This window comes from Schistocerca nitens, chromosome 5 (assembly GCF_023898315.1).
Source record: "Schistocerca nitens isolate TAMUIC-IGC-003100 chromosome 5, iqSchNite1.1, whole genome shotgun sequence".
NCBI classification, from domain to species: domain Eukaryota; kingdom Metazoa; phylum Arthropoda; class Insecta; order Orthoptera; family Acrididae; genus Schistocerca; species Schistocerca nitens.
The window spans coordinates 372,563,961-372,580,064 of record NC_064618.1 but is presented as its reverse complement, the minus strand read 5'-3'; the positions used below and the strand labels follow the sequence as shown (position 1 = coordinate 372,580,064).

Sequence of the window (16,104 nt, the reverse complement as noted above, 5' to 3'; positions counted from 1 at the left end):
CCTACCATATCGAAGGCAGTGCCACCTGTGAAAACAGCTATGTAGTCTACCAACTAAGGTGGAACTGCTGTGCCACTTTCTACTTGGGCAAGGCATTTAATAAGCTGTTTGTCTACAACAAGCTCTGGCCAAGGGACAGCTGGGCCACACAGTTGCTGAACATGCTAACCAACATGATGTGCTTCACTTTTATGAATGCTCCACAGCCTGTGCCATCTAGATTCTTCCTTCCAACAATAGATTTTCTGAATTGTGTAGGTAGGAACTCTCCCTACAGCATATCCTTTGCTCCTATGACTGCTAAGAGAATGACCACATTTATGTGAGTTGTGCTTGTGGGAATGTGTGTGTGTTTCCTATTGGAGAAGAAGGACTTTGTCCAAAAACTTTAATATTTTAGCAGTCTTTTTCATTGCACCCTGCCTGTGACTCAGTGCCTCCTCTATATGACGAGTAGCAATCTATCCTTTCCATATCATTATTCCACCCTGGAGTTCCTACTGTAAGTTAAGTATTATAAACACAAACTATTTCTGTGCATGATTACCATGCAATTATTCATTACGAGAAAAAATTATTTTTATATGTTGGATGACACATTATTGCAAGCAACACAAATAAGACTTATGGAACATAAAAGTAAATCAATAACAATCTCTCATAAGAAAGATGTTTACTCTGATATATAGTACAGTGAAAACAATCAGAATGCAACTACTGCTTATTTTCATGTTCGATGATTATTTTAATTGTTTTTACAATACATATTAAAATAATGGAAATTTCAACTGAATAAAAAGACTACATACATTTATATCAACAAGAAAAGGATTTGAAGCAAGTCTGCAAGAAGAGAATAATTTCATTAACTGGTAAATGCAAAACATATTTCTTAAATTAAGAAGTTGAATTTTATGCTATTTAGAGGATGGAAGTCTCCTACCACTCTACAAGTTAAGGTTTTAAATTTTTTCCCTCACTACAAACATATAACTGTATGCATTTGTTCTGTGGAAAAGTGTACTGTTTCTTCTTAAAGCAAACTTGTCTGCATTGACAAAGATTTTAATTTTTATGTAATGATAAACATACCATCACTTTCAGATTCCTTTCCACTCATATCTCCATCAGTATCTCCATCATTCAAACTTGTGCTTTCATCTTCTCCATTGCCCTGTGCTACCTGTTTGGAAATACTGCCATTTTGGACTTCTGCAGGAGTATTTCTTGAGTATCGTCGCGTCCAGTCTTCAGCTAATTTACGTGTCTCATCAGCTGTAAATGGCTGATCAACAGCTTCCTCAAAGACCTCATTGTCTTCGTCACCAGAATCACTAGAATAATCACACTTGAATCAGTCATATAAAAACTTAACCGCATTAAAAAACCAGAAACTGGAAAATAAAAAGCACTTATCGGAGCCAACTCTGATTATTGTAAGTCTAAACATAGATTATATCACCAAAAATAAACAACAAATTCTATCAGAACGTTGTCACATGCAAAAATGGGATATACTGTGCATCCAGGAAACACACAGAAAAGAATGGAAAATAAGACCAGAAATAGAGGAAATGAAATTAGCTATAAAAACCCACATCCTAAATATGGCAGTGCTGTCTTCACAAAACCTGAGATAGCCACAACATTGATCAACTAAACTACCAACAGCAACATAGAACTACTGAATGTTAAATGTGGCATCTTTACTGTAACTTCAGTATACAAGCCTGCCACAGAGAAGCTCTGCCGATCTTACCACCAAACTTCAATAACCAGAAAAACCCAGTTCATTTTAGGAGACTTCAATTGCCATATAACATCATGGAGCTTCAGAGATACAGAAGAAAATGGACATATACTAGAGCAGTGGGCAGAAATAAATAATTTACCCCTTCTTCATGACACCAGGCTACCATACTCTTTCAACAATTAGATCTGGAGCCATGAATCTGTCCCCAGTGATTGTTTTGTTTTTTAACACAAATTTGAAAGATTGATGCTTAAACATTGTACACGTGCTTCTTCCTACAATACATTAGCATATCAGAATTCCAAGCTGTTCTGATAGCAACAAAAATATCATTCCACAGAAGGTTTTACCTTAAAGAAAGTGAATGGACAGCATACACTAAGAAACTGGATGCAGAAATAAAAAATTTTTCCCAGTCCCAGAAAATTACAAAACCATCTTAGAGACACTTCAAATGACTTCTAGGATATACACAGCATTTAATACCAGGCTTTTCAAATGAATCAAAGAACATCCTGAGGAAATACAAAGCACTTTCTGAACAGGACCCTTTGATGAAGAGGTCGTCCTTTGCAGAGAAACACTAATGGAAATGATTTGTGAGTGAAGACAACCAAAATGGGTTGAAACTCTGGAAAGAATCAATATGACCCACAGCAGCAATGTGGTCTGGAACTTAACTGTGACCCTAGGATAGTCAAGCACCTCTCTACAGTAACACCCAGTCAAATTGTCCATCAACTCTTACTAAATAGAAAATCCAAGAACTGTCAGAAAATAAAAATTATCAGAAGCCAGAGTCAAGATCCAAACATGTTCAAAACATTATTCACTGTCAATGCTATATGCGTGGAACAGACTGAATACCTTGGTCCTAGTGCCAAACAAGGGATTCTGCAACTCTTTAACCACTGTCAAAAAACGCGCAAGATGTGGAGGAAATCAAAGATCATAGCACTGTTGATGCATGGTAAAGAAGCAGGCCAAGTGAAGAATTACCATCCAACAGTGCTACTATGCCATCCATATAACCTATATGAATGAATGATTTTAAACCGCACAGCAAATATTACAGACTGAAAGGTCATTCCCAAACAGGATGGATTCCAACCCAGAAAACCATGCGCTTGTCAAATTCTATCCCTTACAGAACACATAAAGGAAAGATCTTTGTTAGTTCAAATGACACTGTCAACCATAGTATGCTCACGGAAGAAAAAAAAAAAACCACTCTACAACACATTTAAGAACCACCAGCTCACAAAATTTATTGAACCTTTATTATTATTGTATTTCTATTATGAAACAGACAGTTTTATATAACACTGGAGGGTAGGAAAAGTTGATGGAGTCAACAAAAGAACTGCCTCACTCGGGGAGTATTGTGGTCCCCATTTTACCTAACCTTCACACAAATGCTCAACCAATGCCAGACCATGGTGCCCATTATTTGTATGCCAATGATGTAGCTATATGCACACAAGAAAAGAGCTTAGTGAAAGTAGAAAGGAAACTGGAAAACTCATTCAATATCATATCTGAGTATCCAAACTCCTCAAAGTCACAAGTTAGCACTTTCTACTGTCACCCAAAATGGGCACAGAGAAAGCTGAACATCACCTGGAAAGGCAGCAACCTGGAACACAGACACAAACAAACATACCTGGGTGGCTTGCTGGACAGATTACCGACATACAAGTATCATTGCCAGAAGACCTGGCAAAAAGATGCTGCAAGGATCATCATCTTGAGGAAACTAATTAATAGTAAATGGGGAGCCAGACCAACCATGTTAAGAACAACTGTCCAAGTGATTTATTTTCCTATGGCAGAATATGTATGCCCTGTTTGGGCCAGATAGCTTGTACAAGCTAAAAAAGTATATACAAACCTAATGGACATATGCAGGCTAGAAACAGGATGCGTGAAACCCACACCAATTGGGAAGTAATATAAAGTGACTGGTTTCTCGGATCCTGAATTAAGAAGAATTGCACATGAGCATACAGAAATATTTAAACAAATGTTTGATGAGTGCCATCTCCTACATGGTGCTTCATGCGGACCTAGCAGACTTAAATCCTGCGAGAGACTGCTTAGTACCAAACTAAATGAGCCCTCAAAGCACTACCCTGCCTCACAAGAGATGCCCAGAGGCAATACATCAAACTGGAAGATTTGGAGAAGATTGAATCACATCAGAACATGTGTAGTGCCAGTCAAAACAAACTTAATTATCTGGGAGAAATTTTCCAGACCTAAAAATATTAATAAATATACTGAAAGTACATACAGCATGAGAAAGTAGGAAATGCTAAGGTATGTAATATATGTACATGATCAACAATACAATTATGAAATTCTTAAAGATGAGTTATAAGAATTTTTAAGATTATTTCATTGCAAGTTATAAACTTGAAAGTCAGTCTCAAACAAAATCTACACATATGTGGGATTGAGGAAGAGGAGGGACGAAGAAAGGAACTGATATGTGAGGACGATGAAAAAGAAACAAAGCACAACATTAAACTTCACATGAAAAAAGGAGAAGAAATGAAATGAAAGGAAAGGAAAGGAAATGAAAATAAAGAAAGGAAAGAAATGCTCCTGGGTCAAAGTGCACATCGGCCACTGTTTTTCAAAAATTTAAATCTGTAACAACATAAATTCATCCTTTGAAAAAGAAAGTAATGTACACGCACACGATAAATTTCAATTGCGGGCAGCAATTACTCCACCATTTTTTCAATTATGTCATTCAATATTTTTCCATTACTAATACAAACAGCATAAATCAGTCTGTAGCTGGATGACTACCTGCATCGCTAATATCTAACAACACGTGAAATGGTTGTTCTATAACATTCATGCTGACAGATTTAAATGTATGTCAGTCACAAATTATTTTCCAGTAAATGATGATGATGACGACGACAATGACAGTGTAATCTGACAGACTATCATATCAGTCTTCTTACTAGATCCAAAGATAATCTGTAAGTAACTTCAATCAATTTTGTCAACTGCTCCATTAACTACAAAATTTAAGAAATAAATAGGTATTTATCTCTGAATGAAGTTCAGTGCCGCCTGCTCTGATCATCTCTATCCTTGTACCATACACCTGGCTGTTTGTTTGTACATAAATGATTTTTCTTTCGATCTACCCCCCCCTCTCCATCATCTCTCTGTTTTTCCATACTTAATATTCCCATTTGCAACTTGCTATTAATCTCATGTTTCTTCCTCATCTCTGATCTATCAATTTCCAAATGCTCTTTATCAGTATTACTCTGAACTGTACATCTTAATCACTAAATCAACAGTCATTTGTACTTATGCATAGCTTTGGGTACCCCCATTCCCACCCCCCTCTCTTTCTTGTTAGTACATGCTGGAAATCCAATGAAGAGCTTACGGCTATTAGCAAAAAATTCTCTCTTTCCCTGTCTAGTTCAAGCTAACAGTAATTATAAATAGGACACAGAATTAAGTTTCAACAAGATCAGTAGTACCTTAAATCGGAAACAGAATCACTAGAGCCTTCTGCAGCTGATGTTCCAAAATTACGATCAGTCCATTCATCTTCATCCATTTCCCCTGGCAATTCTTCAATATCAGAAGTCACAAGATTTTCAAATTCTATTCGTTCAGGGGTTGTCCTTTGATCGACTGCATCAATACTGTGCAGTTTACTCTTGTCTGGTGTTGCTTCTGGTGCCTAAGGGAAAAAGGTTTGTGTTGTGAAGCAAAACCATGGTGAAGGCATAGAGTGAAAAATTCATTATTTATTCAGAAACACAAATCACTCACTCACTCACTCCTCCTCCTTTGCAGGTACGATGAGCAATGAACAGAGCACCCAGAGCTGGGATGAAAGTTGTTTGCTTTTGAATTACACTATTATTTCATAGTTTTGGAAAACACTGCACATTTTATTATCCCACTCTTTAAATGTTCACTTCTTTCTGGTATGCTCTACTCATTACATCAAAATCCTCTAAGGTCATTGGGGCTTAGGTACTGATTAACCATATTTATAATGTAAGTATGCTGCAGAATATTATAAAGGCAACACAGGTCAGTGAATGACACAATGTTCATATTCCATTACAAAGGGAGGCCTTCCAGTTTATTTCCCTTGTAACTAACATTACTACTTCAGCTTGCTTGTTTTAAAGAGAAAGAAAATTTTTGACTACTTCTTACCTACTACATCACACATAGTTAGCTTGTTAGTTACTCCTCAAGGCACTTCATTATGATGTGGAATTAGTCAGTTTCACAAAAAATCTACTTTTACAACAATTAAACATTTCAGGTACATGCCATTAATTTACACTTAATGCATAAAAAAATGCAGAAATATTTCAGCTTAATAGCAGACATGAAAAAGTTTTTTTCCTCTCTCCTCCAGCTGGCACATTATTCAGTTTCAGGAAAATGATCATTTATAAAGCAGAAACAATTCTCACAATGAAACAATTTCAATTTACCTTTGAAAAAAATTATGCTTCAAATGCTGCATATTAATTAAGAAAGTGAGAAGATACTGCATGTTATCATAATCCATTCATTTTTACCTGGACACTTTAATTTATTAACGAATACAATTTTGACAGAAATAATGTATTGCAAAACCTGGTGCCAAAAGCCTTTAGTATTAATAAACAGACGCCTAAAATGATTGTAAGAGGATAAGAAATAATTTTTGTAAATATTTATGTAATTACTACTGCACGCACAAGGAGCAGGACTTCTTAGAATACTATTGGTCATGGCCACATTTATAAGCAATCGACAAGATAATAGCTACCATTGGTTTATCACAAAATGGAAAATGTCAATGTGAAAATTGTATGCACAGATCGTTTATTACCAATCCAGCTCCCACTATACCTGAAATTTCAATTTTTCTTGGTAAGTTCAGTATGTATGAAATATTTATGGTCCCTTAATTCTATAGAATGACACTATCTTTCTGGCAGACTGATTATTCTAACTTTATTTCTACTATGCTTCATAAAGACAGTAGTATCAGTTCCTGAAGTCTATGAACTTTTGTATATAGTTATTAAATGAAACTGCTTCAGAAAATTATTGTCAGCTCCATACTTATTCTGTTAAACTCAGCATAACTTTTCCAGGATATTGGTTTTACAGTCCAACACAACATTGTCAACAAACATTTAATGACCCTGCACCTGTGCTAGTTGGATCCACTCAGTTTCATTAACTGCTTTGTCACAGTCAGATCATAATTTCATAAATTAACATTTTTTTACCTTTTCTTCTGCCACAATTATACAATTTATTAAAGGAAATGAGAACTGGAATATAATTTCGATAATTATAAAATGAGAGAGTTCGCAATGTTTATCTGATTTAAGACACAAAACTTTTCACCTAATGAACTAAATGTATGACAAAAGCAACAAAGTTGCAGATGAATCTTCCAGAAGATGCCATAACTAGTGTTAAAGAATGTAAGTACAGAAACATTTACTGAAACAAATTACAGTGTAAGGGAAGTTTTTGTTGGAGAAAATACCACTTAGTCACCATTTTACTTTTTAATCCCTACTTATTCCTATTTAAACCTCTAGTTGTTTTTAGTTTCTTTCTTGTCTTTCATCTCTTTTGCCAGGTGAGAGAACCTTTGGTTTTGAAAGCTAGCAGTTTTGGAGTTTGTGTGTCTGTTGCTGCTGTTGTCTGAAATTTCACTTTATCAGTAATCTTCCTGGTAGGTAATTCACAGTGACGTTCATATTGTATATAACATCACACAAAAGCAACATAGTGAACTGCATTCAAATTAACTGAAATTTCAATCAGAAGAAATTGTCTTCAAAATGCATTATAGCAAATAAAGTATTGAAGAGTGATTTGATGCAGTTCTGTTGGAATGCTGTACACCGACACCGGCTTACCTATCACATAATCCAGGAGTGGATAACTAACTAAACACACCAATTTATACACAAAACTGCAAAATCCAATTACAGTTGGACAGTTAAAGCATTGTACAATAAAGGCTTTCATGGGTAGATGTCTCATCGCCTGGTAAATTTTCCCAGTTGTGTGGTCGAGCTCCATGAAAGTTCTTTGGTCTTAATGTTTCATCAACAGCTGATGACAGCAAGAAACAGAACCACACGCACCTCTGAAGACGCCCAGCACAGTTCTGAATGAAACGTTAGGAATGAAAAAGTTTCATGGAACATGACCATACAACCCAGAAGATTAACTAGCAACTAAATTATACCTCTTACATTAGGATCACGAACAAATTTAATTAATAACAGCATGTGTGGCACACTATCATTCTTCATGCCAGCGTGCATAGTATATATCACATTTTAATTTGCAGAAGGATATTTCGTTTTTCACATAAAATGTTAAGATACTGGTTCTATCCACCTTCACATAGAAAAACTGGGGACAAGTAACACACTAAAACAGCAGCAGCACAGTACTTATGAAGTCTCAAATACTTCCATTCCTGAAATTACGTTGGAACTAATAATCAAACAAGGAAACAGAAGAGGTAACCTACGTGAAAAGGGAATGAAATACAAGATTAATGTGCAGTACACAACTGCCATGAAATGGCAACAACATACCTGATGTAGGCTCTCAGTAAGAGCAGCTGAAATGCTGGATATATTTTATAATGATGTGTAACCTGAAACGCAAGACAACTTCAGACTAATTTATGTGCAATCTCTTCCTAACAAATCTGCACCATTCTGTTTGCTCAAAATTAGTTGGGGAAAAAAAATCTTTTTTCTGCCTAAAGCCTAAACTCTCGTCTCAATGTCTTTATAATTTTTGTTCATCTTGACATGCAAATGTACACCTTGTACAACCATTATGGTGTGGTGGAACATATTTCTCCTCCTCCTTTACTAACAAAATCCAGTGTTCACTTTTTATCATTTGTAAGTGTAGTCTGTATGGAATATGCACATTATCTATTCTTGTTCCCCAAAACAGGATACAAGGAGGCAAAACATTCAAGCACTCCAAGTGCATACTAGGAGTTCTTAAACATCTAAAGCAAAAGAATGTGTGTGCCTAAATTTTGTCCAGGTTATATTTTTTAACAGAAAACATTCTTAAGAATGAGGATTTAGTGACATTTAAACGTGCGTGCACACAGACAAATACATATTTGCGATAGTTTATTATATGTAATAAAGTTATTTCGATAAGTCTGACAAAAATAACGGTGTTTACACCAGATTCCTCTCTTAATCTTCCAGGTCGTAAAGTTACCTAATTTGCACAGTTCATGAGATTTTTATTTTTATTTTTATTTTTTTTAGCAACTGAAGAAAATAACAGAGCAGACAAGGACAGAAATAAACAAACAAATAAACATTGCCTGGAATGCCTCTGGTTGACTAGATAGTGTTTCCAATTTGTATGAAAAGAGAATTTTGTATTAAAAGTTTTTATTTGTGAAAGAGGTTTGTCAGCAATAGACATACATCTGTTGAGAGTTACAATGAGAGACAGGAAATTAGACAAATACATCAATGAACAAAATAGATTGGAAGACGTAATGAGCAGCAATAAAAATGAGATAGAAGTGGGTAGGTCATGTAGGGAGATGAATGGACTGCAGCTACAGAAACAAAGTACTCTGTCGGATTGTAAGAGATAAGGAAAGACCAAGTTGACAACAATATAAGGGATGGTGAATAAATGACATTACAACAACCAAGGATGCATATGGCTGAAGGCTATAATGCACTGTTAATCACCCCAAGCAGAAGATTCAGCTAATTACAAAAATCTACACAATTTTCACATTTATTTACATGTATGCGCCATCTTTCGAATTAACTATCAGAGGAAAGAACCTGGAGAATAGGTGCTGCATCAACAATCCACATGATCACGAAGTCTTGTGTTGTGCGCAGATGGTCGTTAATAAAGTGTGGTTCGGAAGTAGATGTGGTTTGGAAGGCGGTGAATAAACACAGGAAAGTAGAGAAAGAATGGACACTGAGAAGAACCACACTATAGAGAAGAACTTTTCACAACAGTATCATAGTTCAAAAACAACTGTGTCCCAATATTTTGTGAAATAGATACAGATGTAATATAGAAAGAATAAGGCCCTTATACAACAGTGGTTCTCAAATGCAAATAGCTACAATGATGATGATGATGATACTACATTATTCTCATTTAGTCTACATAAAAAATCTACAAATTTTTAGTGTTCATTCTTGTCCATGTTATTGAAGATCCAACAACTTTTTACTTAACTGCTTACTATCAATTAGAAGTATTACCATTTTTCTGCACAAGAAAGAGCAACAAAATTATTGTAGATGTTGATTTGCACATCAATTATGCCTCCTATTCTGATGCTACAGGGGTTATTGCACAGCACTGAGGCATTCTATTGTTGGATTTCAGAATAGGTATTGAATCTAACAGATGAGGACAAAATATAAAAATGCAGCAAATGAAGTAGGCAAAATGGAATAAAGACGTTTAGAAAATGAGATTGACAGAAGTGCAAAATGACTAGGCACGAATGGCTAAAGGATAAATGCAAGGCTGTAGAACTAGCAGAAGATAGGTCCTGTCTGTAGCAATAATAAAGAGATGTTTGGAGAAACATGAAGCATTTATACAAATACAAATAACTCAGACAGAAAACCAGTATAAAGCAAAGAAGGGACAGCTGAAAGCTGGAAAGTGGAATGAATACATAGAGCAACTATACAAGAGAAATGAAGGCATTCTGAGTGTTACAGAGAGGGAAGAGGAAGTAGATGAAGATGAGATGGATGATATGATACTGTGAGAAGAATTTGACAGAGCACTGAAAGACAGTCGAAACAAAGCCCCTAGAATAGATGATATTGCTTCAGGGCTGCCTATATCCTTAGGAGAGCCAACCACGAGAAAAATATTCCAGTTGGTGTCCAAGATGAGACATGCGAAATATCTTCAGACTTACAGAAGAATGTAAGAATTAAAATTTCAAAGAAAGCAGTTGTCAGCTGGTATAAATATTTCTGAACTACTGTTTAATAAGTCATGGTTGGCAAACACTGACATGATCTATATACAGAAGATTGGAAGAACTGTTACAAGCTGACCTAGGGGAAGATCAGTTGGGGTTCTGGTTAATGTAGCATCACACGAGGTAATATTGACCCCATGACTCTTCAAACTTCAGAAGGTAGCAGGGTACAGAGTGAAACTTTATTTACAACTTTTACAGAAACCAGACTGCAGTTATAAGAGTCAAAGGTCATGAAAGAGAATCAGTGGTTAAGAAGAGAGCATGACAGGGTTGTAGCTTATACTATACTAGATGATATTCAATCCGTAGATTGAACAAGCAGTACAGAAAATCGAAGAAAAAATTGAAGAAGGATTTAAAGTTCAGGTAGCTGGAATAAAAACTTGGAGGTTTGCTGATGACATTGTAATTTTGGCAGAGACAACAAAGGACTAGGAATAGCAGGTTAATGGAATGGATACTCTCTTGAAAGGACATAAGATGAACATCACCAAAAACAAAACAAAGGTAAAGGAATGTAGTCAAATTAAATCAAGCAATGCTGAAAGAGCACCCAGTACGTTGTCCTCAATGGCGAGTGTTCATCGGAGGTGAGGGTATCATCTGGAGTGCCCCAGGGAAGTGTGGTAGGTCCGCTGTTCTTTTCTATCTACATAAATGATCTTTTGGATAGGGTGGATAGCAATGTGTGGCTGTTTGCTGATGATGCTGTGGTGTACGGGAAGGTGTCGTCGTTGAGTGACTGTAGGAGGATAAAAGATGACTTGGACAGGATTTGTGATTGGTGTAAAGAATGGCAGCTAACTCTAAATATAGATAAATGTAAATCAATGCAGATGAATAGGAAAAACAATTCTGTAATGTTTGAATACTCCATTAGTAGTGTAGCACTTGACACAGTCACATCGATTAAATACTTGGGCGTAACACTGCAGAGCGATATGAAGTGGGACAAGCATGTAATGGCAGTTGTGGGGAAGGCGGATAGTCATCTTCGGTTCATTGGTAGAATTTTGGAAAGATGTGGTTCATCTGTAAAGAAGACCGCTTATAAAACACTAATACGACCTATTCTTGAGTACTGCTCGAGCGTTTGGGATCCCTATCAGGTCAGATTGAAGGAGGACATAGAAGCAATTCAGATGCAGGCTGCTAGATTTGTTACTGGTAGCTTTGATCATCACACGAGTGTTACGGTAATGCTTCAGGAACTCGGGTGGGAGTCTCTGGAGGAAAGGAGGCGTTCTTTCGTGAATCGCTACTGAGGAAATTTAGAGAACCAGCATTTGAGTCTGACTGCAGTACAATTTTACTGCCGCCAACTTATATTTTGCGGAAAGACCACAAAGATAATATAAGAGAGATTAGGGCTCGTACAGAGGCATATAGGCAGTCATTTTTCCCTCGTTCTGTTTGGGAGTGGAACAGGGAGAGAAGATGCTAGTTGTGGTACGAGGTATCCTCCACCACGCACTGTATGGTGGATTGCGGAGTATGTATGTAGATGTAGGAAATGAGACACTAAAAGTAGTGGATGAGTTTTCTTATTTGGGCAGTAAAACAATATATGACTGAAGTAGAGAGAATATAAAATGAAGAATGACAATGACATAAAAAGTATTTCTGAAGAAGAGAAATTTGTTAACATTGAATATAAATTTAAGTGTTAGAAAGTCTTTTCTGAAGGTATTTGGCTGGAGTATAGTCTTGAACAGAAGTGAAACATGGACAAAAAGCTGTTAGGACAGGAAGAGAATAGAAGCTTTTGAAATATGGTGCTACAGAAGAATGCTGGCCCCTGAAATAGATGATATTCCCTCAGGACTGCTGATATCCTTAGGAGAGCCAGACACGAGAAAGCTATTCCAGTTGGTGTCCAAGATGAGACAAGCAAAATATCCTCACACTTAGAGAAGAATCTAGTAATTTAAATTCCAATCAAAGCAGTTGCCAGCTGGTCTGAATATTACCAAACTACAGTTCAATAAGTCACAACTAATGAGGAGTTACTGAATTGAATTGTGGAGAAAAGAAAGTATCAGTTGATAAGACACATTCTGAGGCATGAAGGAGCTGTCGATTTGGTATTTGAGGGAAGTGCTGCAGGTAAAAACCATAAAGGGAACCCATTGGATGAACAGAATAAGAAAGTTCAACTGGATGTAGATTTACAAAGTTATTCAGAGATGAAGACACTTGCAAAGCATAGAGTAGGATGGAGACCTGCATCACATGAGGCTTGTACTGAAGATTGCAACATGTACACGATAGGAAACTGAAACACATATACAAAAAATATGACAGTGGTCATTATGGTATTTCAAAGGAATGGTTTATGATGTGGAGAAAAGGTAATGGAATGATTTTTTTTTAATTTGCACTATGATAACAATCAAGCTAAGAAGAATCATTTAATCTGAAATGTTTTCTTGTGTATGCCATTTGAATGTTGCCAAATTTTCATGTTTTACAACTGATTCCTACATGCTGGACAAAATTTTGGCATACAAAATTTTTGATTTTCAAGATATTACATGGTACACTTCAAATACAAAAAAATCCCATTGGAATTTCTTTTCTCCGAGTGAAAAGTCTGTGGGCTAAGTGAGAGAGATCAAGAGAGAGATGACCAACATAGTAATTTTGAAAGCTTACCATATCTGTATGCTTCAAGAGAGCATCAATTCCATGTATCTTTGTTTTGCCCACATCAGTATAATTTTCTTGATCCTTCCTGGCAGATTTCATTTTCTGGACCCCTTGCATACCAAAGTGTTGAGTACAATAAAAACGACAACCATCTCTGTCAAACAAATGACTACCTGAAAGATCACATCAAAATTGAAATAATTACTTGAACAAAAGAAAACATGTACATCAGGAAACATAGCTTCAGGTTTAACATAAGTGGGTTGGGTTGGGTTGATTTGGGGTAAAAGACCAAACAGCAAGGTCATTGGTCTCATCGGATTAGGGAAGGATGGGGAAGGAGTCGGCCGTGCCCTTTCAAATGAACCATCCCAGCATTTGCCTAAAGCAATTTAGGGAAATCATGGAAAACCTAAATCAGGAGGGCTGGACACGGGAATGCCAGTCTTAACATAAGCTACACTTTTTAATGCTTGCTGTTGCTGCTATTGAAAACATACATTTGGAGATATAAAGGTTTACCATTTGCTTATTTATTACAAAATTTATTTGTAGGTAACACATATACATAATTAAACTGACATAAAATTATTAACTTGAAAAAGAACAAGCTAGACATACAGTTTCCTAGGAATCCCTCTGCATCCAGACATTTGTTATAAACTTTAGCTTTCATCTTTGACATACCAATAACTGTTTGAAATTATAACCTTACGTTATAGCTTCTGACTCCTTTACAATACCTTCTTTACTTCCCAATTTACAATTTGGAACAATTTTTTCCTATTTTTTTAAACACAGTTACTACCTATCTAGACTTATTTGTATTTCTTAGGTTTTTCTATCAATGAAGTAAGTTTTAGAAAGCTGCAAAATTAAAGATTCAATATACAAGTTTGTTATCTTTGTGCCAGTCAAACCTACTCCAGTCATTTTCTTTCAGAAATTTGAAAGAAATGTTAGTGTGTGTCGCACACAGAGAACAGTATTTAGCATAAGAGATACATATGTTTGTTTTCCAAATATGACATTAAAGTCTTAATTGGCTTCATTAAGGCAAAAGCTCAAGCTACTGCGCCCTATTCCATTTTAAAGTTTAGCAAGAGAGTTCCCAGCAGCATATTTTGTCATGTTAGACAATATTAAGGACTGGCTAGTCAGAAATGTAGTTGCAGACAAGCAACACTAATTAGTACTGAGCCGAATAACTGCTCTGTTAATTGGTCATGTTACAAAATGCTCATTACAAATCAAAACTGCCACAAAGTAAGTAATGAATTTGAACCCATTTACACATCACATCACCATCTTCAAAAAGGCACAGAAATGTTGTTGGAGACATGTACAATTCTCAAAAATCTTCTGAAAAAGACCTGTTTCTACCATTAAGCAACTGTAGTCTCACATCATCATCATCATGAGAGAGAGAGAGAGAGAGAGAGAGAGAGAGAGAGAGAGAGAGAGAGAGAGAGTGACTGGGAAAGGTTAAAAGGAGGAGGGACCACACTCAGATCGTTTGTTGACAAGGACTTGCCTCATGCAAGGATGATGGGGGTTTTTCTCAACCTAGGGCCCTAGTGACCTGTCCCACTATCCAACCATCCCCAATCAACCCTAACTGCCTTCTGAAGAAAGAACATACAGCTTGCTAAATTTAAGGTTTGTATTCTATCAGCAGTTCTAGGAATTTCAGGTCCCGAAGGAAAGTACTGGCCACTCATTCCATCTCCTTTTAATTTTAAGTTTTCCCAATTGATTTTCCATTTGATGCAATGATGAATTTCATGCAAAAGTTTACTAGTGTTTGATTATGACAATGTGCCCGGATGAACACAGTTAAATGTAAGGGAAACACTGGCCAAACAAAGTAACAATAATGCCCCAATCACGCAGAAGTCCAGATTTGGTTCCCCAACCTCTTTTTGTTTCCTTCAATCAAAATAGGATGGAAGAGACAGCATTTCAGGATGACAGGGGCTGTCTAAAAAGCTTTAACAGTTGCCTGATTATCTTTCATGATGTCAGTTCCCATGAAGCATACTAAGACTTGATTAAGTGCTGGTAGCATTGTATTTACACAGAAGGTTAATGTTTTGAAGAATATTAACTTTACATACCAATTTCAAAAAATTTCTTATTATGGCTATTTCCAACATGTGAAAAAACTGTAAGATTCAGCCAGAAGATAAGATTTTAACACCAACACAATTAGTCACATTAACAAATGGTACCACAGGCATAAGACTCAATTCAGAGTGAGGAAACAGTAAATAAAGTTTCATGAATGGTTCAGTGCTTGATCTGCTCCTGTCCTTGACCTACATAAATGATTTGCCCAGCACATTGGAGGATTCTTCATAAACTGTTGCATTTGTTGATGACAAGTATACTGATAAAGTGCCAAAACACACCTACACCAGATACAGCCAGGAGAGTAATGGAATCAGCTTACAACTAGTTCCTAGCACACTGCTTTTTTTGAGTGTTCAATTGAGTTTCCAATTACATTTTTAAACATTTCGACAACCAAGCCTGATGTCTTCTTCAGGTGATGTGAGGTCTGTTGTTAAGTGTATTCACTGCCTGGATAACAAACAGATTGTGAAGTACTTTTGGTGTAAGGCTACTATTTATAGCTGAATTCAACTCC

At 36.3% G+C, this 16,104-nt stretch overlaps 1 protein-coding gene across 1 annotated transcript in view; it reads right to left on the bottom strand.

The window, feature by feature from the left end:
* Positions 1–16,104, bottom strand: part of LOC126260833 (F-actin-monooxygenase Mical) — a 556,018-nt gene that overhangs the window by 149,408 nt on the left and 390,506 nt on the right. The window contains exons 21-23 of the mRNA XM_049958228.1: positions 13,461–13,627; positions 5,269–5,474; positions 1,093–1,334 (exon numbers count right to left, since the gene is read on the bottom strand). Coding sequence (XP_049814185.1) covers positions 1,093–1,334; positions 5,269–5,474; positions 13,461–13,627 — 615 coding nt within the window. The remainder of the gene's footprint in view (positions 1–1,092; positions 1,335–5,268; positions 5,475–13,460; positions 13,628–16,104) is intronic.